The sequence below is a fragment of the Sylvia atricapilla genome, chromosome 22, assembly GCF_009819655.1.
Source record: "Sylvia atricapilla isolate bSylAtr1 chromosome 22, bSylAtr1.pri, whole genome shotgun sequence".
Classification (NCBI taxonomy): Eukaryota; Metazoa; Chordata; class Aves; order Passeriformes; family Sylviidae; genus Sylvia; species Sylvia atricapilla.
The window spans coordinates 900,483-924,800 of record NC_089161.1 but is presented as its reverse complement, the minus strand read 5'-3'; the positions used below and the strand labels follow the sequence as shown (position 1 = coordinate 924,800).

The 24,318-nt window shown below is 48.9% G+C and overlaps 1 protein-coding gene across 3 annotated transcripts in view; it reads left to right on the top strand.

Annotated features, from left to right (window-relative positions):
• CASZ1 (castor zinc finger 1) overlaps positions 1 to 23,572 on the top strand; it is a 195,083-nt gene extending 171,511 nt beyond the window's left edge. For 2 of the 3 annotated variants that reach the window (XM_066334522.1, XM_066334521.1), the window contains 12 exons: positions 358 to 1,226; positions 3,636 to 3,777; positions 4,915 to 4,978; positions 7,583 to 7,743; positions 10,724 to 10,846; positions 11,274 to 11,609; positions 12,330 to 12,528; positions 13,055 to 13,226; positions 15,448 to 15,596; positions 16,013 to 16,247; positions 17,657 to 17,947; positions 21,189 to 23,572. In XM_066334522.1, the coding sequence (XP_066190619.1) occupies positions 358 to 1,226; positions 3,636 to 3,777; positions 4,915 to 4,978; positions 7,583 to 7,743; positions 10,724 to 10,846; positions 11,274 to 11,609; positions 12,330 to 12,528; positions 13,055 to 13,226; positions 15,448 to 15,596; positions 16,013 to 16,247; positions 17,657 to 17,947; positions 21,189 to 22,438 (3,991 nt within the window). In that variant the 3' untranslated portion in view covers positions 22,439 to 23,572. The remainder of the gene's footprint in view (positions 1 to 357; positions 1,227 to 3,635; positions 3,778 to 4,914; positions 4,979 to 7,582; positions 7,744 to 10,723; positions 10,847 to 11,273; positions 11,610 to 12,329; positions 12,529 to 13,054; positions 13,227 to 15,447; positions 15,597 to 16,012; positions 16,248 to 17,656; positions 17,948 to 21,188) is intronic. The other variant, XM_066334523.1, reaches the window with a different exon arrangement.
• Positions 23,573 to 24,318: the final 746 nt, after the last annotated feature.

Here is a 24,318-nt window from a genome sequence, read left to right as displayed (position 1 = left end):
CTTAGCCTTCTGTACACCACTGCTCTTCTATTGATTGCTTATGTTTTCAGGAAGAGTAGGAAAGCGCAGTTTGTACCTTAGTCCCCTTTACCTGCTGTTTTGTTGGAACTTTTAGTGGAGGGAGCCTGCATTCCCATGTTCCTGTGGCAGTTCTGCAGTGGAGTGAGTTTCCCAGCTCTCCCACGTGGCAGCATATCTGCTTGCCTGGGTGTCCCAGGTCAACCCACAGACAACCCCTCAGCCCCTCTGCAGCTGGGGCAGTTGTCTCATTTCAGCCCCAGTCCTTGTCCTAGAGGGAGGCAGGAGACAGCAGCTCTGCCTACACAGCCAACCACCCTCTCCTCGATGCCCTTGCAGGAGACCTGGGTGTACATTCACCTTCAAGAACAAGTGTGACATTGAGAAGCACAAGAGCTACCACATCAAAGATGATGCCTATGCCAAGGATGGCTTCAAGAAGTTCTACAAGTATGAGGAATGCAAGTATGAGGGCTGTGTCTACAGCAAGGCCACCAACCACTTCCACTGCATCAGGGCAGGCTGTGGTTTCACCTTCACCTCCACCAGCCAGATGACATCCCACAAACGCAAACACGAGCGCCGGCACATCCGGAGCTCAGGGGTGCTGGGGCTGCCTGCCTCACTCCTGGGCTCCAAGGATAACGAGCAGGAGGAGTCCAGCAATGATGACCTCATTGACTTCTCAGCCATGAGCTCCAAGAACTCCAGCCTGAGTGCCTCCCCGACCAGTCAGCAGTCTTCCGTTTCTCTCATTGTCCCAGCTGCACCCTCCTCTGCGGCTGAGCTTGCTTCCTCACAGGCCACCAAGTCTGCCAACAGCATGACACCAGCCACAAAGATCTCTGGCCTGCTTTCCCAGGCTCTTCCCAGCAATATACCCTTGGCCCTGGCACTCTCCAATTCAGCACTTCCTGGAACAGCTGGATCCTTCTTCCCCATCATCCCCAGTCGGGTCTCTACACCACTTCCTGCCAGCTCGGCTAATCTGATGACTGCTGGTTCCTCGAGCACCAATCCAGCATCATCTGCTCCTACAGATTCCTCATCCCAGGCAGTTTCAGCATCTGGTGAGCCAGTGGCAACTTCTTCACCTGCTCCAGCAGCCTCTATAATGGAAAGGATCTCTGCCAGTAAGGGATTAATCTCTCCTATGATGGCCAGGCTGGCGGCAGCTGCACTCAAGCCCTCTGTGGCAGTTGAAGCAGGTGAGTTACTTCATCAGTTGTGATAGTTAGTGGTGGGAGGCAGAGCAGGGCCTGATGACTTGGAGGAGAGTGAATGAGAAGCCACCCAGTTGTCTTTGGGACTGCAGCTGGGGAGGGGATAGAAAGAGAAAATAAATGGGAGAATGAATTTGGTTGTGTCTAACTAACCCTTGAGGAAGGCAGTCTTGGCAAGGTTTCCTGTGGAGCCTGGCTATGCCTACATGGCCAGAAGAGGGGCAAGAAACATCTTTGCCCATGAAGGAAGTAGCTTCTTACCAGAGCTGAAGTGTTGCCATGTGCAATTGGCTATAGGTGAAAAGAGAGGGGCACTGCATTGAAAATAGAAATGAAGAAAAAAACAAAAAACCTTGGCCAGTACTTGGAGGCTCTACTGGGACTGTAGCTTCTGAGCCTTAGCTGGGCCCAGTGTTTCTGGTCCTGTAGCCCATGGCCAGTTGTTTCCCTGATCTGGGGGACTGTTCTGTGCTTCAGCTTTGTTGTCCCAGCTGTGGGTTTGGGGATAGTGCTGGTACAGTCCACAAACGAGACCTTTTTGGACAGTTCTTGCAGGCTGTGCTCCCCTCTCCCTGCGCTGCCTGCGGGGTAAGGGATGGGGAAGGGGAATTGCCCTGGGGCAGCACAGAGCTCTCCTGCTGCCGCCGCCCCTGGGGTAGGTCGTGGCTGCATCCCCGACAGGTGGATGTGGGCTCCCGTGGGAGCACGGGGAACCTGCCCCGGCTGCTGAGGAGCTCGGCTCGTGGTGGGCAGCGAGGGGCAGAGCAGGGGAGGCTGTGGCCGGCAGCTGGGCTGGGGCAGGCTCTGTCCCGGGCTCTGTCCCGGGCTGTGACCGGCTCTGTCCCGGGCTGGGGCCGGCTCTGTCCCGGGCTCTGTCCCGGGCTCTGTCCCGGGCTGTGACAGGCTCTGTCCCGGGATGTGACAGGCTCCGTCCCGGGATGTGACAGGCTCCGTCCCGGGATGTGACAGGCTCTGTCCCGGGCTGGGGCAGGCTCTGTCCCGGGCTCTGTCCCGGGCTCTGTCCCGGGCTGTGACAGGCTCTGTCCCGGGCTGTGACAGGCTCTGTCCCGGGCTGGGGCCGGCTCCGTCCCGGGCTGTGACAGGCTCCGTCTCGGGCTGTGACAGGCTCCGTCTCGGGCTCTGTCCCAGGCTCTGTCCCGGGCTGTGACAGGCTCTGTCCCGGGCTCTGTCCCGGGCTGTGACAGGCTCTGTCCCGGGCTGTGACAGGCTCCGTCTCGGGCTCTGTCCCAGGCTCTGTCCCGGGCTGTGACAGGCTCTGTCCCGGGCTCTGTCCCGGGCTGTGACAGGCTCTGTCCCGGGCTGGGGCCGGCTCCGTCCCGGGATGTGGCAGGCTCTGTCCCGGGCTCTGTCCCGGGATGTGACCGGCAGCTGTGATCCCGTGTCCCCAGGAGCCAACGGGGGAGTGCAAGGAAGTGATCTGATTAAAGAGGGAGGGGATCCTTCCCAGACTTTTAAAATTGTTCTTTGAAAAATTGTTTCCTAAAGCAGAGAAAGGTCATTGAGGGAACTATTTTCCTTTATTTTTTAATAAAATGCCACTTGCAGTCAGAGAAGCGGCTCGCCGTCAGCTGTACTGCCGGAGGGCAAATTAATATTTTAGTCACTTGGGGATTGTGGAAGAAAGCTCTGCAGACATGTTTCTGTCAGCAACTTTTTTCCCCTTCCTTTTTTCTTTGCTCTTTTTTCCTAAAAAAATTTTTTTCCTTCAATTTGTTGTCCTCCTTTCCTCCCCGCACCCTGCTCTTTCCCTCTCTTCCTTCCGTTTGGATTTTCTCTCTCCTGCCGAGGAGCGGGCGCGGCGCGGGGCAGGCGGCGGAGGTGGCGCGGTGCGGAGCGGCCCCGGCGCTGTCACCTCCGATGTCCCGCCGGGGAGATGCTGCTGCCGGGCGGGCGCCGAGCCGGGCCGCGCTGTCGCCACGGCAACGCTGCCATTGGGGACGAGGAAGGGGGCTTGACTAGCAGTCGAAAGCTGCCACATTGCCTCAGCATTAACAGAGTCTTTAATAAACGCTTAAGAGGCAGCCCCGCAAATTAGTTATGACAGTTTGTGCAGAGAATCGAGTCTCCCCCACGCTCCTTCCGCCCTTCTCTTTTAAAGGGCCCATAGCCTGGACAACTTTGACATAATTTTGCAATAATTATCACTTGAAGAATTTCCACGCTGGAGTGGACGTCAGAACCCATCATGTCAAGTTGGCAATAAACGCTGACCAGCAATCCCAGTACTTCCCTCCCCCCTCACTTTTTTTTTGCTTTTTCCACTTAGGCGTGATGCCCATGATTTAACTTACTTATTTGCCATTGTAACCTCATTTTAGACCCGTGCTTTTAATGTATTTTTTTGCGCTTAATTTCGCTGTATTTCTTGAGCAGGGAATGGACAACCAGCACCTCCTGGACGGTTCAATCCAGTCCAGGTGAAGCAGGAACCTGCAGAGGCCATGGGACCGTCATCTGCCGCCAGTCAGGACCCCTTGCAGGAGCACAGCTTGGACTTGAGTGTCAAGGACCACGGGTGAGACACGTGGGCAGGCAGGCACACTCAGCACTGCCAGCATCAGGCTTTGGGAACTTTTCATACCTTAATTCAAGAGGACACAGCGTGTTGGTGAAAGGCAGCTTCATAGTGGTTGAGTTGGACGCCCCAAAACTGGAGGCAGGGAGGCTCACTCTGCTCCCCATTAAGTGTATGTTTTCCAGATGGTTTTTTGGGCTCACAGGCACTGGACTCTTCGACAAAAGCTTCACTTCTTGTGCTCCCTTCTGAAAATGGAGCCAAAGCTGTTTTCACTTAGTCTGTTGTCATCAATTGCTGATGGACGCTGCCCCAGTGCCACACCTCAGCACACTCTTAGCAGCAGCATTTGCACTGCTGGAGTCTGTTGAATCAGGGCTAAGGGAAGCACATTCCAGAGAATCTGGACACAGAAAACAGCTGGGTGTCAGGGTCTGGCACAGGCTGCTCTACAGTTGTGGTGATGGTTGTGCAGATGTGAATGCACCTATCTCAAAGCATGTGTCCCACTTGCCCGGGATCTCTGCTGAGAACAGGAGTGTTTGGGGCTTGTGCTGTGTGGAAAAAACGCAGAGGAACTGATCCAGGGGATAAGTGAGCTCCACTTTGACCTTTATATCCATTCCTGTCCATACCTTATTTAAACAAGCGTCCCTTTGGGAGTCCAGCACTTGGAGCAAGTGCAGAGATCCTAAGGCTGCCCTTCAGTGCAGGACTGTGCCTTGCCTTCCTTACTGCCCAGGGAACCCCTGTCCCTGCCAGTATGAGCCTTCATCAACATCCCCCCTGCTTCTGTGGTATTTTTGTGATATTTCTGAAAGTTCTAACGGGATGAAAGGGTAAAACCTGGGGGAGGTCATGAGTTAACAAAGTGTGATGGAGTGGACACTGGGAGAAAAGGTCCAGGCCATTTAGTAGTTGAAAGAACTAAATTCTGCAGACCTGAGACCCTCTTTCTGTCCCACTTGGCTAGCACAAGTAAGCGAGTCTGGCCTGCCCAAGGGAGGGTTGGCATCATTCTTTTCCTCTGGATGTAGTAGGTGAGGAGTGAGGCAGCTTGAAAGGAGAAGGATTAATCTCAGGGCTCACAGTCCCTGTGCACATCTTAACTAAACCCTGTTGGTCTGTGTGTTTCAGTAATGAATCAAATGGCCACACAGTCTCGGCAAATTCATCTCTTTTATCCTCGCTTATGAATAAGGTAAGAGCCATCCATCAAACGCCTTTCATTCCCCCCACCAAGAGAAATTAAAGCTGCGATAGCGGGGAAGGGGGGGAAGAGATGTGTTTGTTTTTTAATGTTTTGCCTCTAATAAGATGAGTTTGTACCATTTAAATTTTGAGACCATTTTTCATCGGGTATAATTTCAGAGCCACTGCTTACGAATTAATTTAATGAACTGGCTGAAGAAATATATTGCCGCCTCTGACACCTTTTTTTTTTCCCATCCTTTCTAGACAGAGGTTCCAAAAGGTTTCTTTTCTTTTCCTTTTCTTTTATTTTTCTTTTTTTTTTGCTTGTCTTTGCTTTTATTTTCTGGTTTTTGGTTGTTGGGGTTTTTTTGGGAGGGCGTTGGTTTGGGTTTGTTTGTTTTGGGGGGTGTTTTGGTATTTGTTTTTTTGTTTTCAGAACCTGGCAACTTATTTCTCACTTTCCTTTTATAGGTACTCATTTTGTTTACTTACTTAAAAACATTTTCCTTCATTTGGGGAGGGAGAGAATAATCTGTTTTTATGAAAGAGAAGAAAAAATTAGAAGTTTTGAAACAAAATTATCAATTTCTGTCTTTCTGGTATGAGTAATGGTATCTAACAGATTCCCCTTTACAGTGTTATAGAATATTTATTTTAGATAATGCACAGTTACTTTTTCCTTACTTTTTTGTTAAATTATACATAATTTCAAATGTATATTTCTCTTTCACATGAGAAATTCTACTGTACCAAGATGAATTTTGTGGCTGTATACAATTGCAGTAGAGATCAGGGCACCCTTTGAGCCATGCTTTAATATTCTGCTATGTGATAGGGTTTATAGGCATAACTACTGCCATCCCCTTGGCTCTGGGTGTTACATGCATCGGGGCCTCAAGAGAGGGCAAAGTGACTTTGCCTTTTAATCTCCCACCTCCTTTCTTTCTTATCACTGTTTTTCTCTGTGTTGTTTAATTTCTGCATTTATCCTTATGTCACTTTTCCCTTCCATTCACTCTCTGTTACACTAGGGTTTTGATTTTCCCTTTTAAACTTAATTTCTGATTTGTTCCTTTGTATTGTCCCTTTACTGTTTCCAAATATGCAGGTCTTTCTTTAGTGAGCAAATTAATTTAGTTACTCTGCTCTCTGGGGTCATGGGTCATTCTGAAGGTCTCAGATTAGGGAAATTCTCTTTCAATGGAGACTTCACCTGAAAATCTCCAGGATAATATGTGATTTAAGTGTATGTTTAGAAAAAAGCATTTATTTGTATGCAGCCTGACACAAGGTTCTTTGAGCTGTGCAGAGCAAATGTAGCACAGGTGTGAACTGGGAGTCAGGTTAAAGGACTGGGATTAACCAGTGAGATAAAGCAGCAAGGAGTAGAACCCACTGTGTGTGTGATTGATGGAACCAATTCCAAGGCTAAAGATTGCAGAGTCAAGTTCAGTCTGCTCAGGAAGACATCACACTTGCTTCTTCCTCTTGCTGCACACAATTTCTGTCCGTGGGGGAATCCTTCATTGTTTTTCTAGGAAAAAGAGCCCTTTACAGAACTGGAATTACCAGTGGAAACACATGACCTGAATTTCTGACTGCAGCCATAAAGAGTTGCAATCTCCACACAGCAGCAGGGGCTTTACCTTCAGGGGGCATTAAGAGAGCCTCAGATAACCAGGATTCCTGTTGCCTATTGCAGTTTATTTAGGGGGCTGTCAGGCTTAATTAACTGATATTTATAAAGGGCTTCTAGACCCTCAAGTGGGTGGAGTTTCCTGTGCAAGTATTGGGCCCAATCCTGCATTTTACTCATGCTGCAAATTTTGCTGTTGTTACTGGAGGTAACTGAGAGCACAACAGAGAAAGAAAGAGTCTGGGAAATTGTGCATTTATTCTCAAAGAAATTTTTTTCTCTAGGCAGGCTTGAGCAACTTCATTTTTCTGTCCTGCACTTCACACAGCTGGACCTCTAAACCTTTCTGTATAGATTCTATTTGAAGCCTTTCATGCAATGCAGATTGACTCCAAGTCCTGCTTCGTGGAGGATGTGTCCATTTAGCACAGAAAAGTGACATGATTTTATTATTGAAGTTAATAAGAATTTTCCAGGAACTTGAGACAGATTTTTTCACCACTTGAATGAGATTTTCATCCTTCTACCCTCACAGTTTAGTCACTTTAAAGGAGACATCCTTGTGGCTGGGATAAGATGACTGAATAAACTAGAGTTTGCCAGTTCTATCACCAGCAATTTGTAGGAGCTACACAGGGCTATTCCTGTTGGAACCCACACACCTTTTCCATAGTCAAATAGGAGATGTCTCTCTTCACCTCAGTTTCCTCCTGGATAAAGGTAGACATGATGCTTCATTACTTTAACAAGATCCATGAATAAATACTCAGTGGGCACCTGGGTGCTTTATGCTGTTTGGGTGGAAGAAGCAGAAGAGTGAGGTGTTACTAACTTTTGCTGATGCAGTTGGAGTAGCCTGCACAGACTTTTTGTCTTGTCTTTCAGTCTTTGGAGACGCTGCGCTCTGTGGGACAGTCCTGAGGGTGGCCCTGTCTGTGTGCTGGGCATGATGCAGTGTCTGTGTTCTTGTTCCAGATGTCCAAGACCAGTGCCAGCCTTGGGAACCTGCTGAACATAAAGACAGAAGGCGAAGGCAGCCAGGCTGGGGCTGGGGAGCCAAGCCAGTACTTGGGCAAGGCAGTGAAGGCACTTGTCCAGGAGAAGCTCTCTGAGCCATGGAAGATGTACCTGCGCCGGTAAGGAGAGCCTGGAACTGGGGACAGGGCAAAAGTGCTTCCTTTGCAAAGTGTCTGACTCACTGGCTCACCCTGAACACAGAATTCTGTTGGATGTAAAGGCCTGATTCTGTCAGACACTGCTCACCTGGGGCACATTTAGCCTTTGGCTGTACCCACCTGCACCAGGTGTTAAATGGCTGGTGAGAAATACCTGCCCATGTAGAATTGTTTTGGAAAGGGATCTTGAGAACCAAATACAAGCACAGATCTTCATGTAGTTCTGTTATCCTGGGCTTCACCTTGGTCTCCTCCTTATGAGCCAAGCCCAGGGGTCCCAGTGCAGCTGTGCTCTTAGCACTGGACCTGTGTGAGACCATGGCCAGTTACTACACATGGGTCACTGGAGCCTTGACATGCTTACTGTGGTGTTTCAACTGACACAAAACAAGTTTTGGGGGTGTAGAGGCACAGGAATAAGGAAAAGGGTATGGGAGCTGGGGTGTTTTCTGCTGCTTTTGTTGCAGGAAAGGAGACTCAAGAGGAAAATGGAGCAGAGCTCACCCACCTACAGACACATGCACACACATGCCCAGACAGACACGTGCTTTGTGCACACACAGATACACCCAGGCAGACACATAGGTTTGTGCTCTGACACAGAGAATCACCTACAAATGCCAGTGCACACTTCATAAATCACAGGCTTTAATGGAGAGGACTAGAAAATCTTCTAGTGCATCAGCCCCTGGCTGGTGTGAGACCCTTCCCTGCAGTCCATTTGCAGTTTGTCCAGTCTGGTTGTGATTCTGCCAGGCAGTGTGCCTGTTTTCTTGTCTCTGGGAGCATTATTCTACCACCTAGTCAGTGTCAATGTCACCACCTTTTCTATGGCATGTGGCCTGAATTCCACTTTCTGTAGTTTTGTTGCAGCCCTGTTTATATCCCCTTGAACCACAGCAGATCATCCCTCCCTGCAGCTGGAGTTCAGCCCCTTCAGACAGTCCCAACCTTTCAGCATTCCATTTAACCATTTAACTTGCTTCCTTTGATCTGACTCTGGGTTAGTCCCTTCTGCCTGTGGGTGCTGTTGCTTTCGTGGTGTTCCCCAGATGATGCAGAGTCACCCCCCTCCCGACAGAGCAAGCTCCTGCCCCCAAACAAAGCTTACAGTTAGTTTGTACCTGCACAGAGGAATGTATGGTGCCATGTTTATTATCCTCTGGGACACAGAATTGCTTTTCATGTTGTTCAGTGAGTCCTCCACACCCAGGTGTGCTTGTCTCTTTCCAAACATGATTCTCCTGTTCTGAACCTTCTCCCTTGTCTTGCCAAACCTCTCTGTGCTCTTTTTCTCCTCTTGCGCTGGTGTTGCCACCTCCTCCCGGTTTAATATCTCTGTGAATTTCATAAACACACTGTTTACTCCTAGATTACTAATTAAGATGTTAAATAAACTCAGACTAACCCAAGTCCTCCTCTCAGCACTCACACCATGCCTCCTTCTCCCAGCTCAGTGTGGTGCTGGTTGTCATCAGCCTTTGTTTATGGTCTCTCAGCCAGTTTCAAGCCATGAGGTGGCATTACGTCCAGGCCAATTGGAATTAATTCTAAGCATATGCAAGACAGAATCAAATGCTTTACTAAAATCCAAATATATTGCATCCCTTCATCCACTAATTTTGTATTTCTATCAAAAAAAGCAATTAAATTTGTCTGGAAAGATTTATTCTTTATAATCCTGATGCTGTTTATTGCTCATGGTTCCTTTATCCTCTAGATGTTTAATGATTTTCTCCTCCCTCTTAATATTTGTACCATTACTTTACTGAAAGGAGAAGTTAAGGCCAGAGGTATGATAATTGCAAAAGATGACTTGTCTTTTTTTTCCCCTCAAAGACCCAGTACCTTGACTGTTTAATTTTTTGGGGTTTTTTCCACTTATGTAGTACCTCCCACTTCCCTATGGCTTAAAAACCAGCAAATGGTAATGTAATCAGTTTGGGAGTTAATTTTCATTGCACTTTGGGACATACATCATCCAGACTGACTGATCTGTGCATTTTTACACTTTTCGAATGAGTCCATTTATCTGCCCTTCTAGAACATCTTCACTACATCCCAAATTCTCTGCTTTGTCTTCAGTTCTCTCATCCATAGCAAATGTTATAATGCAGCCACTTTTGATTCATCACCTCCCTTTTTGTGGGAGCCCTTCTTTCTAGGTTCAACACTTCTTGTCTCTGATAAAACAGCCCCTTCAGTTTGCAATAACGTGGTTTCTTCTCTCTTACCCTACAATTACTTTCCTTCCTCTTCTCCCTGCAAGCCATAACTGACAGCACACGTTGTGTATCCACAGACCTTCCTTCTCCAGTGCAAGTTTTTTCTCTTTCCTTTACCCTCCCGTTGGTGAGGGGTCCCTCCTGGGACTGTACAGGCTGCTGTTTGTTTCTTGCTTTCCTGCTCATCAGAGCAAGTGTAGTTTGTTGTACCTTAATTATGCAAGATTCCCTTGTTAAGTTTCAAATCCTTCCTGCCAGTGTTTCTTACTTGTTTTCTTGATTCCCTGTGATTCTGGAGTTTCCTGAAATCACATGCATTTGTACTGCACTCATTAAATCCAGAGAGTCTCAGCAGTGACACCACGCTGAGCTGGCCATTTGCTCCAAGATAACACAAGACATTTCTGGGTAATGTGGTGGGGTTTGCTCTGGGGTTTGCATGGTGGGTTGTTGTTCTGTACAGCAGGGATGATGCTGTGCAGTATTTCTGCAGAACAGGCTGGAACTGCTGCTTAGATGATGTTCATCTCTCCCACCTGGGAGAGACTCTCCTGTCCAGGGCAGGGGGTGGGTGCTTTCTGGGTCTAGGTTCCCTGGAATGGCTGCTGTTTGTGGGAATGCTAACAGAGTTAAAAAACACAGAAAAAAAAGTCTGTTCCAACTCCACTTCTCTCCTGGGGCCTTCCCTAAGAGGTCTGCTTGTCTGTTTTGGCCAGGTTTGGCACCAAGGATTTCTGCGATGCCCAGTGTGACTTTCTCCACAAGGTGCATTTCCACTGTGTGGTGGAGGAATGTGGAGCCCTCTTCAGCACCCTGGATGGAGCCATCAAGCACGCCAAGTAAGCAGGAGGGCAGGAGGCTGAGAAGCTTGAGAGAGCTCTGCAGTGCACACTATGGCTCGAGACCACCCCAGGCTCCTTTTAAAGGGCATGAAATATCCAAGTAAAGACTGAGTAAGGCCTTCAGGGGCCATTCACATGCCTGGGCCTGAGGGGGTTATAGGGAAGGAGATGCTGCAAATTTTAAGACAGATCTGCTAGCACAGTTGGTCTCTCCTGTTTGATGGTTCCCTCTGGCTCACTGCAGGAAATTACTGGCCCCTGCCAACAGCCCTGGGAAGCTGCCCCACAGCTGATCTCAGTGACTGCAGTGATTCTGGGGTTTCTTTAATTTGTTTACAGGCTCCTGCCATGTTCTTGTTGATGTTTAATCAAATTACATGAAATTGCCAAGATTTTGTGTCTGAATTAGTGTCGTGTTTTGCAGTTTTCACTTCCGAACTGAAGGTGGAACTGTGAAAAGCAACTCTGAGTCTCCCTTCTCAACTGCTCCTGAGAATAAGGCTTCACTGGCCCCTTCGTCACCATCTGCTGCTTCTGCCACCATGGCCAGTGCTCCTGCCCTTGACGTGCCCACTCCAAATCCAGCTGCAATGCCCTCTGCTCCCACACTACTTGCTTGGAAGCAGCTGGCTTCAACCATACCCCAGATGCCTCAGATCCCAGCAACAGTGCCTAACCTGGCAGCTTCACCCTTGGCCACGACTTCCCTGGAGAATGCTAAGCCTCAGGTCAAACCTGGATTTCTCCAGTTCCAGGAGAAGTAAGTTTTTGCTGCTGTTTGACTCTGTCTGTCCTCCCCAGCCTTGCAGTCCCCTCTGTACCTCTCCTTGGAGCTGCAATGCTACACTTTGGTCCACCCAAAGTCTAGAAAGTATTCTGGGCTTGATCTCACAGAAAATGTAGTTCTGTAAAGTCTAGAAAACACTTTTATCTGAGAGCGCTTTTAGGCATGAGTTTAGAAGGTAAATAACTTGGTGATCTATCACTGATCCCTATTTTATCCCTTGTGGGAGCTGTGCAGGAAGGCAGAGATCTTTGCAGTGTGTTTGACAGTGAAGGGTTATTGGGCCAGAAATCCTTGGACTGAGTGAGGGGCAGAAGGTACCAACCCCATTTAGCTGATGAGAGGGGCAGTGCTGGTTTTGTCACATCAGGGGAATCCCTGGCATCCTGCAGTGGCCACGCCCAAGAGTTGTGTTCTCTTTGAACTTTAAATTGGAAAAGTGGCCCTCAAAGACTACAGAACCCACCATGCATTGCTGCGTTCTGATAATCCTAATCAAGAAAGTGCAGTAGCTGTGTGGAATTGCAGTAATGTTGCCAGCTTCAATTTCCCTGAAGAGGAAGGTGGCTATGGGAAATCTGTGGGCCATGTTTGGAACAGAGGCTTCAGCTTGGGCTCCCCTTGAATTAAATCTTGGCAAAGAAACAAATGTGTGAAATGAGTGAAGGTGATGATTGGGTTTTGGATGTATTCCAGTGATCCCTGCTTGGCAACAGACTGCAAGTATGCCAACAAATTCCACTTCCACTGTCTCTTTGGGAACTGCAAGTATGTGTGCAAAACCTCTGGCAAAGCAGAATCCCACTGCCTGGACCACATCAACCCCAACAATAATCTGGTGAATGTGCGAGACCAGTTTGCTTACTACTCCCTGCAGTGTCTCTGCCCCAACCAGGTAAGAGCCATTCCAGAGCAGTGTTCTGGCAGCACTGGGGAGAAGGAGATGAAGGATCAGGTAGACTGATGCCCCAGCAAGAAGTGAGGCTATGTGTGGCTTTCTTGGCATTGCTTACAGAACCATGGAAATCATAATTATGTGGTCTGGGAAAACATTGGTTTCTATCAAATAAGAAATCATTGATGCTTTTGTGTGTCTTTGACTCGGGTGAGTGGACAAGGGAATGAGAATAATCTGAGAAGATGCAAAATGAAATAGAATAAAAATTTGTGGTGTATCTGTGATGAATGCAGGGAAAGCCATGAGTAAGGTTTGGGATATTTCAGTGCAGAACAGTGTATTTTATGGAGTACACGACAGCACTGTGAAAGGACTCGAGAGGGCAGGCTGTAGAAGATAAAATGAGATCTGGAGTACCAGTGCAGGCCCCTCTCACACCTCAGAAGGGACATCATTAGTGAGTGGCAGGCAGCTGAGAGTGCATTTGTTTTAGATGTGCCTAAAGCCTTGTGCTCCCCTCCAGCACTGTGAATTCCGGATGCGAGGGCATTACCACTGTCTGCGTCCTGGCTGCTACTTTGTCACTAACATCACCACCAAGCTGCCCTGGCACGTCAAAAAGCATGAGAAGGCAGAGAGAAGGGCAGCCAACGGCTTCAAGTATTTTACCAAGCGGGAAGAATGTGGCAGACTAGGTGAGTTTTGTTCTGCTCCTCGTGGTGTGTCTCGTGTCCAGACCAAGAATGCCATAAGTTAGAACCTGCAAGTTATGCTTAAGAAGTATTTGGTCATTAAATCACTAAACAAGAAAGGCAACAAAACATAAATCAGTGCCTGGTCTGTCTGGTTGAAGCATGTTTTCACAAAGAGACCCAAGGTAAATAAATAGAAACTGTATTATAGAGAACTGTGCATATGAATTTGTCCAGGCATACAGCTTTCTCTTTTTTCTTCTTTTTATCCAATTGTCAAAGGGTTTTTTTTCTTGTTGTTGTTTGGGTATTTTTTGGTGATGTTTGTTTTTATACTTTGTAGTATTTTAGACCTACTGCTTGTGTTGGGTGAAATTTAAGGGTGCTCTTTAGAGGATTTTTTTTTCTTAACCAGTGCTAGTGCAGCCTATTGAAAGTCAAATGGCAAATAAGGCCCAGTCTTCCCTATCACTCCTGTTTGGAACAAAGGCTGGAACCAAACAAGGCTCAGAATAACACCTCTGGGGGCTGGTCCTTCCCACCACAGGAAAACAGCCACAGTAGCCGGAGCAGAGCTTTTCATCTTTGAATACATCGAGAATTTGTACCCCAATGGAAGTTTGTTTGTGGTAACCAGGGCAATGAGTGTCAGCACACCACAGCCAGTTTCTCCCTAGGTCCTGTTTACAGCCGGCAGTAGGTTCAGCAGTTGCTGTTATTTACTCACCCTTAGTGTCTCAGGTGACAGCAGGGGCGAGACAAAGCAGGACAGTGATAGGTGACACCTGCCCAAGGGGAGCCCTGGCAACAGGCGAGCCCTCACCTGCCCTTTGTGTGGTGTTCCATCCTGCAGCACTCTCTGTTCCCGGGCACAGGGCTGGGGAGATGGGCGGGGTGGGGAAAGTGGGACCCAAACAAACACGCTCCTGGCCCGCAGATGAAACGCTGGCTGTCAGCTCCACATCAGCTGGGTGAGGCAGGAGCAGCGAGGCAGCTGCAGCCTTTGCATGTGTCAGCAGCCTTTGGGAGGGCTGGGGCATGCAGAGTATGTGCCTCTGCCTCTAGGCTGGCCCTGCTGTGAGGAGACACACTCTTAGGCAGCACCCTGCATCTGCCTGCAGAGATAGAGGCGGCGTGGTGGGATGGTGTAGGTGTGTATGGTCTTACCAACATGTGGATTCATTTCTACATCTGTGTACATCCCTGGGGTTTGTGTTGTGTATTTATAGATAGCAGGTGCAGAAAGCACTGGCTTGTTTTAAGGGCTGTGAGTGTTTCTGAACACACGAGAGATTTTTTTCAATGTATGTTTCTGTGTGTATAATTATATAAGTCTGTATGACTGGGGAGAGAGAGGTGAAACATAAATATATAAGTAAAGGTGGATGGATGTAGGTAGATAAGTAAAAGCCCGTTTGTAGGTCTCTGCTTATGTGTATCTGAGGGTATGGCCAAGGGAGGACGGGAAGCAGCAGATCCTGATCACTGATGCACTGTCTGAGCTATGACAAGCCGTTGTTTATCAGCTCTGTGGCTGTTTGGGGCTGGCCATGAATGATCTGTGCACGCCTGGCGCACGTGGAGCAGAGTGTGTGAAGTGCTGTGTGCCAGAGCCCATAAGAACTGCTCGTTGTTCAGTAGCTGCCCCTATTACACAACAGCTTTGGACTGGCAGTAAACACTTCTGGCTCATTCCTGCCTGACCAGAGCACACACACTGTCCAGAGCTGGAGCTGCTGTGAGACTGCTTTTCTGAGAGCACAGTTAGAGGGGAAAAAAAAAAAAAAGAAAGAAAAAGAACTTTTCATTTCTAATCTAATTATGAGCATGTGTTTTGATTGTAGCTTCTATAATACAGCTAAATGTCCTGATTTTGTTCTTGTAAAAGAAAAGGCACTAGCTAAGACTGAAGAGCATTAGGCACTACTAGATGTAATGGCAATGTTCCTTCCTTTATAATGGCACAAAGAGCGATGGCACCAGGCTCATGTCTTGGATCTCTGCACACTGTAATCCTCTCTTGAAGTTGCTCAGCAGGCTGTAGATTGTGGGTTTGAGTTTTTTTCATTCAGGACTGTTCCTGAATAACTCATGACTACTGATGATGTTCAGTCCATCAGAAATCCACATGGACAGCAGCTCTGTCCTGTCCAGTCATCTCACCTCTGGTCCTGCTTCCTCTCAATACCTTCATGTGCAACATAAAATGGTTTTGTGTCTGCAGGTTGCAAATACAACCAGGTGAACAGCCACTTCCACTGCATCCGAGAGGGCTGCCAGTTCTCCTTCCTGCTCAAGCACCAGATGACATCCCATGCCAGGAAGCACATGAGAAGGATGCTGGGGAAGAACTTTGATCGTGTTCCTACTCAGGTAAACTCCTTGTGCTGAAGCTGTAGGTCCCCACGCAGTGTTGGCTCTGACATGACTCAGGCATGGCTCCAGCATCTGGCTGCAGCAGGACCTACACAGTGAGGGGCAGTGCCAACATTAACACCTCCTCTTTGTGAACACATCAGAGTCCACACACCAGGATGCTGGTGCCAAGATTAGCACTCCCAGCTCCTGAGTGCAGCACAATTCCCATACCAGGGTGCATGTGCCAGGTTTAATGCTCTGAGCTCCGGAGGATTCCTGCTCCTGGCCCCAGTGCATGGGTTCCACTCACAAGCATGTGCCAGCTATCCCTCATGAACTGTGGCAGAGGGAGATAAATGTGCAGACAGATGGTTTTGGTCCTGATATCTTGCTTTTGGTATAAAAGTCCCCGTCTTGTTTTCCTGCTGCAGGTTATTGGCCACGCTCCAAGAAATGAAAATCTCCCCCAGGTTGGCAGCATGGCACCCAGCCCAGCCTCATCAGGAACCCCAGCTTCCTTTCAGGGACCCCCAAGCATGATGGACACTGAAACAGAAGAATACATGGATTACACTGGCTGTAGCCCTGGGGGCATCTCCTCTGAATCTTCCAATATGGACCGCAGCTGCTCCAGCACTCCAGTGGGCAATGAAAGTACATCAGCAGGTAAGGGAGAAGGGTGTGTGTGAAATGAACCATCAGTTGCCTGCTCTCCTGGGAGGTAAATTCATAAAAAGAGGCCAAGGGATAGTTGCACCTTAAAATACACACTGTGCCAACTTCAGTAGTGCCTCACGCTAACCCAGCTCTCTCCAGCACCTGAGAGAAGAGGGCCATCAAAATATACACCTCAAGCATCCAGGAGCTAGCAGCATACCTTTTTCCTTCCATGAAGAGAGTTTTTTTATCCTGGGTTTTGGGGTTGGGTCTATTTTTAAAAAGAAAAAAAAAAAAAAAAAAGGAAAAAATAGAGCTGTGTGCCCCTTCTGTACTTGGCATTTCCTCTGGTACCTCTCGCATTTCCTCAAGCGGCATCCAAAGTCAGGCACTTCACTGTAGTGTTGAAGTACAACAGCAGATGTGACATACACAGGGGATAAAACCTATCACATCTTCAGAAAGCAGCATCTAAAAGCAGCTCACTGAGCTCCCTTCCTCACCCAAAACCTCTTGTTCCACTTTGCCCAGTTGCACAGAGCAGACCCCCTTCATCCCCTCTTTTGGGAAGTAAGTTCCTGTCCTGTTTGCCAGGACTGTGCAGAGCCATCTCCCCCTGCCCTGCATTGCAGGGTCACTTGTCAGCAGTCAGACACCTGGCAGGAATTCTGCCACCATACAGTGATGACCAGGATCTCTCAGTTATCCTTCCCAGGGTTGGTTAGCTGGGATATTCTGCATAGGCTGCCTCAGTTTGCTTTAATTCCATGCACATTTTCCTGGTTTTCTTGCCCACCCCAGATGAAGGCCATCACAGCACAGTCACTGTAGGAGCAGTGCTGGCTCCTGGCATTGGCCCCACAGCACGGTGGCAGCTCCAGAGGGTTCTGGTGGGGCAGTGGCTGCTGCACTCTCTTCTGTGTCAGCAGTGGCCCCAGGGCTGGGAAATGCCCCCCACTGCTCTCCAGGGAGGGGGCAGCTGCACCCACCCCGGGCTGGAGCACCCTCACAGCTGTTACCTGAAGCAGGCAGTAACCCCATAGATGAACAAGGACCAGAGTGACCAAATGAATCCAGAATTCCTGTCTGAGAGCCTGTGTCTCTTCCCCCGTACCATAAAGCCACCTGACCTCCTGCAGAGACAACTCTCCTCTTCCTGGTGCTGTCAATTCCTCACCTTCTGTTTCTTCTCTGTTACAGTTCTGTTCCATACATTTGTGAATGTATTTTCCATTTTCATCATATTGCTTCTGCTCTTGGGTTCTCATTTCAGTTCTTTTGTTTCTTGTTTTGTTGTTTTTTTTTTCCTTTTTTTGTGTGATTTTTTTTGGTTTGGTTTTGTTTTATTCTTTTTTTCTTTTTTTTTTTTTTTTTTTTGTTTTTTTTTCTGCCTTTTTTTTTCTCTCCACATTCTCCAGGCTGCCTGGTTCCTTCTACTGCTACTGCTGCTGCCGATGATGCAACCCACACTGCACCACAACCTCCACCACCATCTCTGCCTCCATCTTTCTCCCAAGCCCTGCTTAGGTCTCCCCTCCCCAGCCTCCCCTATCTCTTCTCTCCATCTTGTCTCTCATACTCGTTGCTCAGTGCCACCCTGGGAGCCAGCAGAGGCATTGTCACTGCCGCCAGCACCGCTGGGTTTGCGCCCATCGTTGCCACTCCACCTCCAGTAAAAAGTGACGTTCCCTTAGTGCAGGATGCAGCAGGTAACAACACTTCTTTGCTTTCTCTCCATGCCCCGTGCCCAGCTCCGTCCCCTCTCACCCTGCCCATGTTTTTTCTCGGCACCTTTGAGGTCGGTAGAGCAGCAAAGGTCCCTCTGTGCCTTATGTCAAATGTCTTCCATCCCTGCCTGCTCCTTCTCCTTGCTGACACAGTAACCACAGCCAAGGGGAAACAAACCACAGCCCATCATTTACAGACATTTGGATGGATGACAGAGAGCAATTGCCACCAGTTCCTAACTATGAGAAAAACCTAACAAATCCACAGTTAAAATGCATTTTCAGCGTCTTGGTAACCTCAAAGTGGCCACAGAGCAAACTTCTGCTCATGTGGCATTAATGGGATTTAGACTTCTTGGTTAGATCTTCCAGGCCACCCAAGCCAGTGCCTGGCACAGTGTGCTGCACGCATCTCAGCAGGTCAATGTCTGATGAGGTCCCCAGGTTCTGTGGTTCAATTGATCTTGTGAACTTCATATGAAGCCACAAAGTTCAGGGGTACCTTCCCAGGAGGAGGAATGGAGTACAGGCAGTGTCACATGGTGATAGCAGCGAGACAGGTTGAGCTGTTTCTCACACTCATTATTTATATCTGCTCTAATCAACTACAGAAAATGCAGATAGATTTCGTTTTTAAGCTGCCATGATCCCATGTGTGACTAAGATCAGAGATGTCTCAGGCTGGATATTCTCATTCCATCTGGGAATGCCTTTTAGGGTGTGTCTCATTTTTGGCGTCCTTTCCCAACTCCTAGCTCTTTTCTAGTTAATTAAGGACATCTTTGTGTTTAAAGTTCACATTTATGCGGCTTCTGGCAGCCTACAAATGTCCCAGTCATTCTTCCTGCCAGTTTTAGTAATATGTAAATCTGAGGTCAGTGGTTGGGAGTATGGCTGGAGCACCAACTACACAGGTTTCCAACTCCAGTTCATAGGTTTTTCTCAAGGGACTTGGCAGGAGAAGATCCTTGCCTTGTCCAAAGGAGTGTGTGCCAATTAACAAAATTCACAAGAAACTCTTATCTCTGCTTCTCTTTTAACTGAATTGCATGCAGCCTGAAACGTTTTAACCTTGTGCTGTGCTTCCTCTAATCAAATATTTTTAAGTGTCTTTTGTTTTTACCATGGTATAGTTTGGTGAAAGCTGGCAGTATTAGTGGTTAAAGAAATGAGCTTATGGAAAACACTAACCATTGAGACTTGGTGGAGATCACATCCATTGAGGCTTGTAATCCTCCACAGGGTGCAGGGACTGAACATTGGCAAAAGAGGAGAGTGCACCAAGGTGTCATCTCTCTTCATTATGCCCTTACTCCAAAACTTTGCCTGTATGAGAAAACAGAATTGGTTTTCAACTAAAGTTTTAAACACATCTGTTTGAACTATTTTAAAAGCTGTGTAGATACATAGTTTTAAACAGGTAAAATTTAAATTCCACTTACTTCCCATCCAGACCCCTTTCTTCAAGATAGGTTGTCCAAAGACAGACAATGTGAGCATTTGTTAATTGATGCTAAGGAACTTGATGGTTTGAAAAAAAAATTTATAAAATTTAATTGACATTTTATTAAAAGGAGTTAATCTGGACAGCAGCAACTTGTCCAGGCACCGCTGCACTTCCATGAGTTGGCTGGGAGTGAAGAACTGCATTTTACAATACCAGATGTTTAGGGGGGAGCAGAGAGTAAATTGGTCACAGATTCTGTAGTTAGGAGCCTGCCAATTTCAAATCTCCAGTGACAGAAAGTTATTCTTTCACTGGTAGCTGGTTAAATCAGCCTCAGCGTGCAGTTTCCACCGTGTCACTCAGATGGTCTCACCATGGATGACCTGAGCTGGTGTCCAGAGTTTGAGCACAGGAGCCATTGATTGACAAATGGTGCAGAAAAACCTTTTGTTCTTTGCTTATCCCACCAACTGCAGGGCCCAGCCATGTGGGAGAGGAGGTTCCTGCCACCACTGCCACTGGCTTGCGTGGGAGGTCTCCTTCAGTGGTCACCACCTTCTCCTGAAGGGCAGTCCCTGAGGGGTCATCACCTGTAATAGCTGTGCACTGCCAGAAGGGAAGTGTTTCTGCACTGACTGTCCCTTCAGTCTCCCTGACAGGGATGAGGACTGCACTGTGTGTCACAACTTGTGCCTCTTTTGAGGAGATGGCAGTTTCAGCAGGAAGAGAGTCAAAAAAACCCAGTATGTGTTAGTTGCAAGCTATAATTTCTAATTACACTCGCAGTTCTGCACCTGGTGAGAAATTCTTGCCTCCAACCTTGTCTGTGCTGCATGTTGATAGTGGAGGTTGTGGGCTGATTCTGGAAACAGCAAGCAGAGAAGGAAGTAAGTTAATAGATACACTGAGGTCGAGTCCTTGATGTCAGTGTGATCCTAGGGGACATGAGCACTAGCCACTTATGCTGGCCCTGTGAATCAAAGAGGAAGATAGATGAGGGATCTTTATTTATACTAGGGGCATCGTGGAATTTTTGAGACCCATGGGAATGCTGCAGAACTGGTATTTTCTCTGAGTCCACTGGCTAGTGATGATGAGAATTAGCCCCATTGAACATCTGTCCATCTGTCTTTCTAAGTGCACTCATTGTGATATGTGGGCTCATTACAGTGAGGGATGTTGCAGTCTCCTGGCCAAAGTCCATCCTGTTTCTATAAATTCCACCCCCTCCCGTTGCAGTTTTAATCACGCATGGGATCTTCCTTCACTTCCTGCCTGTCCTTGGCAATTGTAGCGTGTTACAGGAGCCTGGATAGGGGAAAACAGTGCACACGTACAAGCTTTTAACACACTGCAACTCTTTTTACCATCCCAGTGAACTGCACTAACACACCTCAGTCCTTGGACTGGAACAAGGCAGCTCCTCCTTAATAAAGTCTGATCTGAGGAAAATGGGACTAGAGATTAATTAAGAAGCAAGAGAAACTGTGAAAGTAGCGAACCAGAGAAGCACCAGTTAACACTTGTACAGGATCAGGTTTGCCAGAGCAGCAGTCAGAGAGCAGGCAGGATATGCTGGAAGCTGAGGAAGGGATGTCCAGCAGGCAGCAGCTAGCCCAGGGTCTGGAGATGAGGCTCCCTTAGAGCCCCAGGGATGAGCTGCGGGGTGGGAACAGTCGCAGCATTGTGTCTTGGCAAACACAGAGTTTGCCAGCACGGCTGGGAGCTGGAGAGACCTGGCTGTCAGCAACACCGCTCTGCGCTTTCTCTCCTCAGGGAACACCATCACTATGCCAACTGCCTCGGGGGCCAAGAAGCGTTTCTGGATTATTGAGGACATGTCCCCGTTTGGCAAGCGCCGCAAGACCGCGTCCTCACGCAAGATGCTGGACGAAGGGATGATGCTGGAGGGATTTCGGCGCTATGACCTCTACGAGGACTGCAAGGACTCCAGCTGCCAGTTCTCTCTCAAGGTTACCCACTACCACTGCACACGGGAGAACTGCGGCTACAAGTTCTGCGGCCGTACCCACATGTACAAGCACGCCCAGCACCACGACCGCGTTGACAACCTGGTATTGGATGACTTCAAACGCTTCAAGTCTTCACTGAGCTGTAACTTCCCAGACTGTCAGTTCTCTGGCAACAGCACACACTTCCACTGTCTGCGCTGCGGCTTCCGCTGCACCGACAGCACCAAGGTGACGGCGCACCGCAAGCACCACGGCAAGCAGGACGTCATCAGCGCCGCCGGCTTCTGCCAGTTCAGCTCCAGCGTGGACTGCGAGGTGCCCGACTGCAAGTACAAACTCAAATGCTCCCACTTCCACTGCACCTACCCTGGCTGCAAGCACACGGTGGTGGGGATGTCACAGATGGACTCTCACAAGCGCAAACACGAGAAGCAGGAGCGAGGGGAGCTGCCTGCCATCTCTCCCGGCCCCGAGGGCCTTGCCCACTCCACTCTCGAGTACGATATCCAGAACTCTTCCATCAACCTGGACAGCTCCCTCAACCTCAGCACTGACAACAGCAGCTCCCTGTTCTTCCTGCAGAACGCGGCCGGCGTGGGGCTCAGCGACTCCCTGGACCTCAGCAAGAAGCCGGCGGAGGCGGGCGAGGGCCCGTCCCCCGGCAGAGCCGCGGCCGCGCCGCAGGACACGGGGGCACCCGGCTCCGCCGACGTGGAGGACGAGGACGACTCCTCCCAGGAGGATGAGGAGGACGACGAGGAGGAGATGAATGAAGAGGAAGAGGATGATGAAGAGGAGGATGACGATGATGATGATGAGGAGGATGAGGAGGAAGAAGACCTGAACACAGATTCTGAAGAATCTCTGCCAGACCCTGAAGGCCTGGCCACTAAAGAAGATGGAGAACCAGAGGAGGGTGCTTCTTCCACAGACCATGGCGATGCTTCCAGGCCACAGGGCGAGCCAGCCCTCACTCCAGCCCCAGCTCCTGCCCCTGCTCCAGCTCCAGCTGCTGCCTCAGCCTCCACTCCTGCTCCAGCAGCTTCTCCTTAATCCTACAGACAGCAACGGCAGTGGTTTGGTTTTTCCCTGACACACAATTACTAAGAGGACCCCGTATGAGGTGAGAACAAAGATGGGGATGGCAAATGAAAAATGAACTCCGTGCCACAAATGAGAGAGAGGAAGGAAGGAAACCTCTGCTCCTCCCCAGGCCCCAGAAGAGGTTGGTTCGCAGCAGGACTGGTGCTGCATCACTCCATTCATTCTACAGATCCCGGAACAAGGGGGCAGGATGCAGCAGAAAATACCCTTTATCTGGGTAAAATATGAACCCTGAGGGTACCTGCTGCTTTTCCTTGCTCCCTGCACGGTGTGTGGGGCCTGTGCCCATCTGGGGACCCTTTTTTATGGGTGGGGCTCTATCCCCCCAATTTTCTTTCTGGGTTTTATTTTTCTATGTTTTCAGTTGTACGATAATAATAATAATCTCCACTTCTTGGAGGGGGGTGGGTGGGAACAAGAGGTAATGAATTTTACAAATATATATTTGTGTGTGTGTCTCTCTATATATAATGTACACACACACACATATATAAAATTAAAGGAATTGGTGTCACAAAGACAAGTAGCTCAGCTTTTGCCAGTGGGAAGGAGGGGGTGAGGAGTGTGCTCTCTCTCTCTCTCCACCCTTCCCCCTTCTTTCTCCAGCATTAAATGGCATCAGACAGCCAGGGTGGGAGTGGGTATTTATTGTCACATAAATGAGGATGCATTAATGAATGAGCAGGGGTGGGAATGGGACACTCCTCTGTTCTTCCAGATCCTTTTTACTGTTAATGATAATAATTTTGAATGCTATTTATATTGTAAAACTTTCTCAGTCCACACTTTCTCTGTAGGACACCTCTCCTCATCCCTGCTGTTCTGACTGTAGGGATTTAGCTGAAGTAACCTGGGAAGAACAGAGCAGGCAGTTTCAAGGGTCTGTCACACTGGAGGACTGGGGTTACTCCGCCATCCAGTTCCATCTCATCCCAACTCCTAGGTGCTTCCTCTCCGCGGAGGGTGAGGCGTTTTCGTGGTGCTTCAGTATCCCCATCTCAGGAGGCTGTGAGCTGCCCCTGCCCGTGGTGCAGCCCAGGGAGCACCGAGCTGCCACAGGAGCGTCCCGGTCACCCAAAGAGCCTTGAGAAAGGGCCCTGCTCTGCCCCGGGCAGTCAGACCAGGACAGGCTCCCTGCCCCGTGCTGCCCCACGCCAGCCTGTGATGGACACAGCTCTCAGGTGACTCGGCTCCGGGGAGGGGACAGCAGGACCTGGCCGTGGCGGGCACAGAGCCCAGAGACCTGGGCAGGTGCCCCCTGAGAACTGCTGCAGGGCTGGGCACCCGTGGCCAGGTCGGGCTTGGGCACTGCGTCAGCAATTGCAACTGCACTGTGCTGGGACCTGCCAGCTCCAGCAGCTCAGGCTTTCCCCTGCTCCCAAGCTCTTCCCTGCTCTTTTCCTGGCCTGGTCTGGGAGCACACACACTACAGGACACTGTCCCGGACTCTGGCAGGAGCGACAGTAGCTGTTTGACCCCAAACCCTTGCCTGAGCCTGAAAGGGCTTGTCTACACACACCAGGGCACCGGAAGGACTTGTATGAATTAATGGTGATAGTTATTTTGGTGCCGGTTTTAAAATATACCAGATTAATCTGCGCTTTGTCCTTTTAAAAAAAAAATTTCTTTTTTTTTATACCATGCAGGCACCCTCTCCCCTCCTCAGCTCCATGAGCACTTCAGCTGTAAGGGATCCCTAGGATTTGTTTTCACCCTGAACAGATAAAGGCCTCATGAAGTTTAGGTTGCTAATTTTTTTTTTTTGTTTTTTGTTATTTCCCTAAGGAACTGGTGCAGATCAGGTCTGATTTATAAACAAGCAGCTCAGC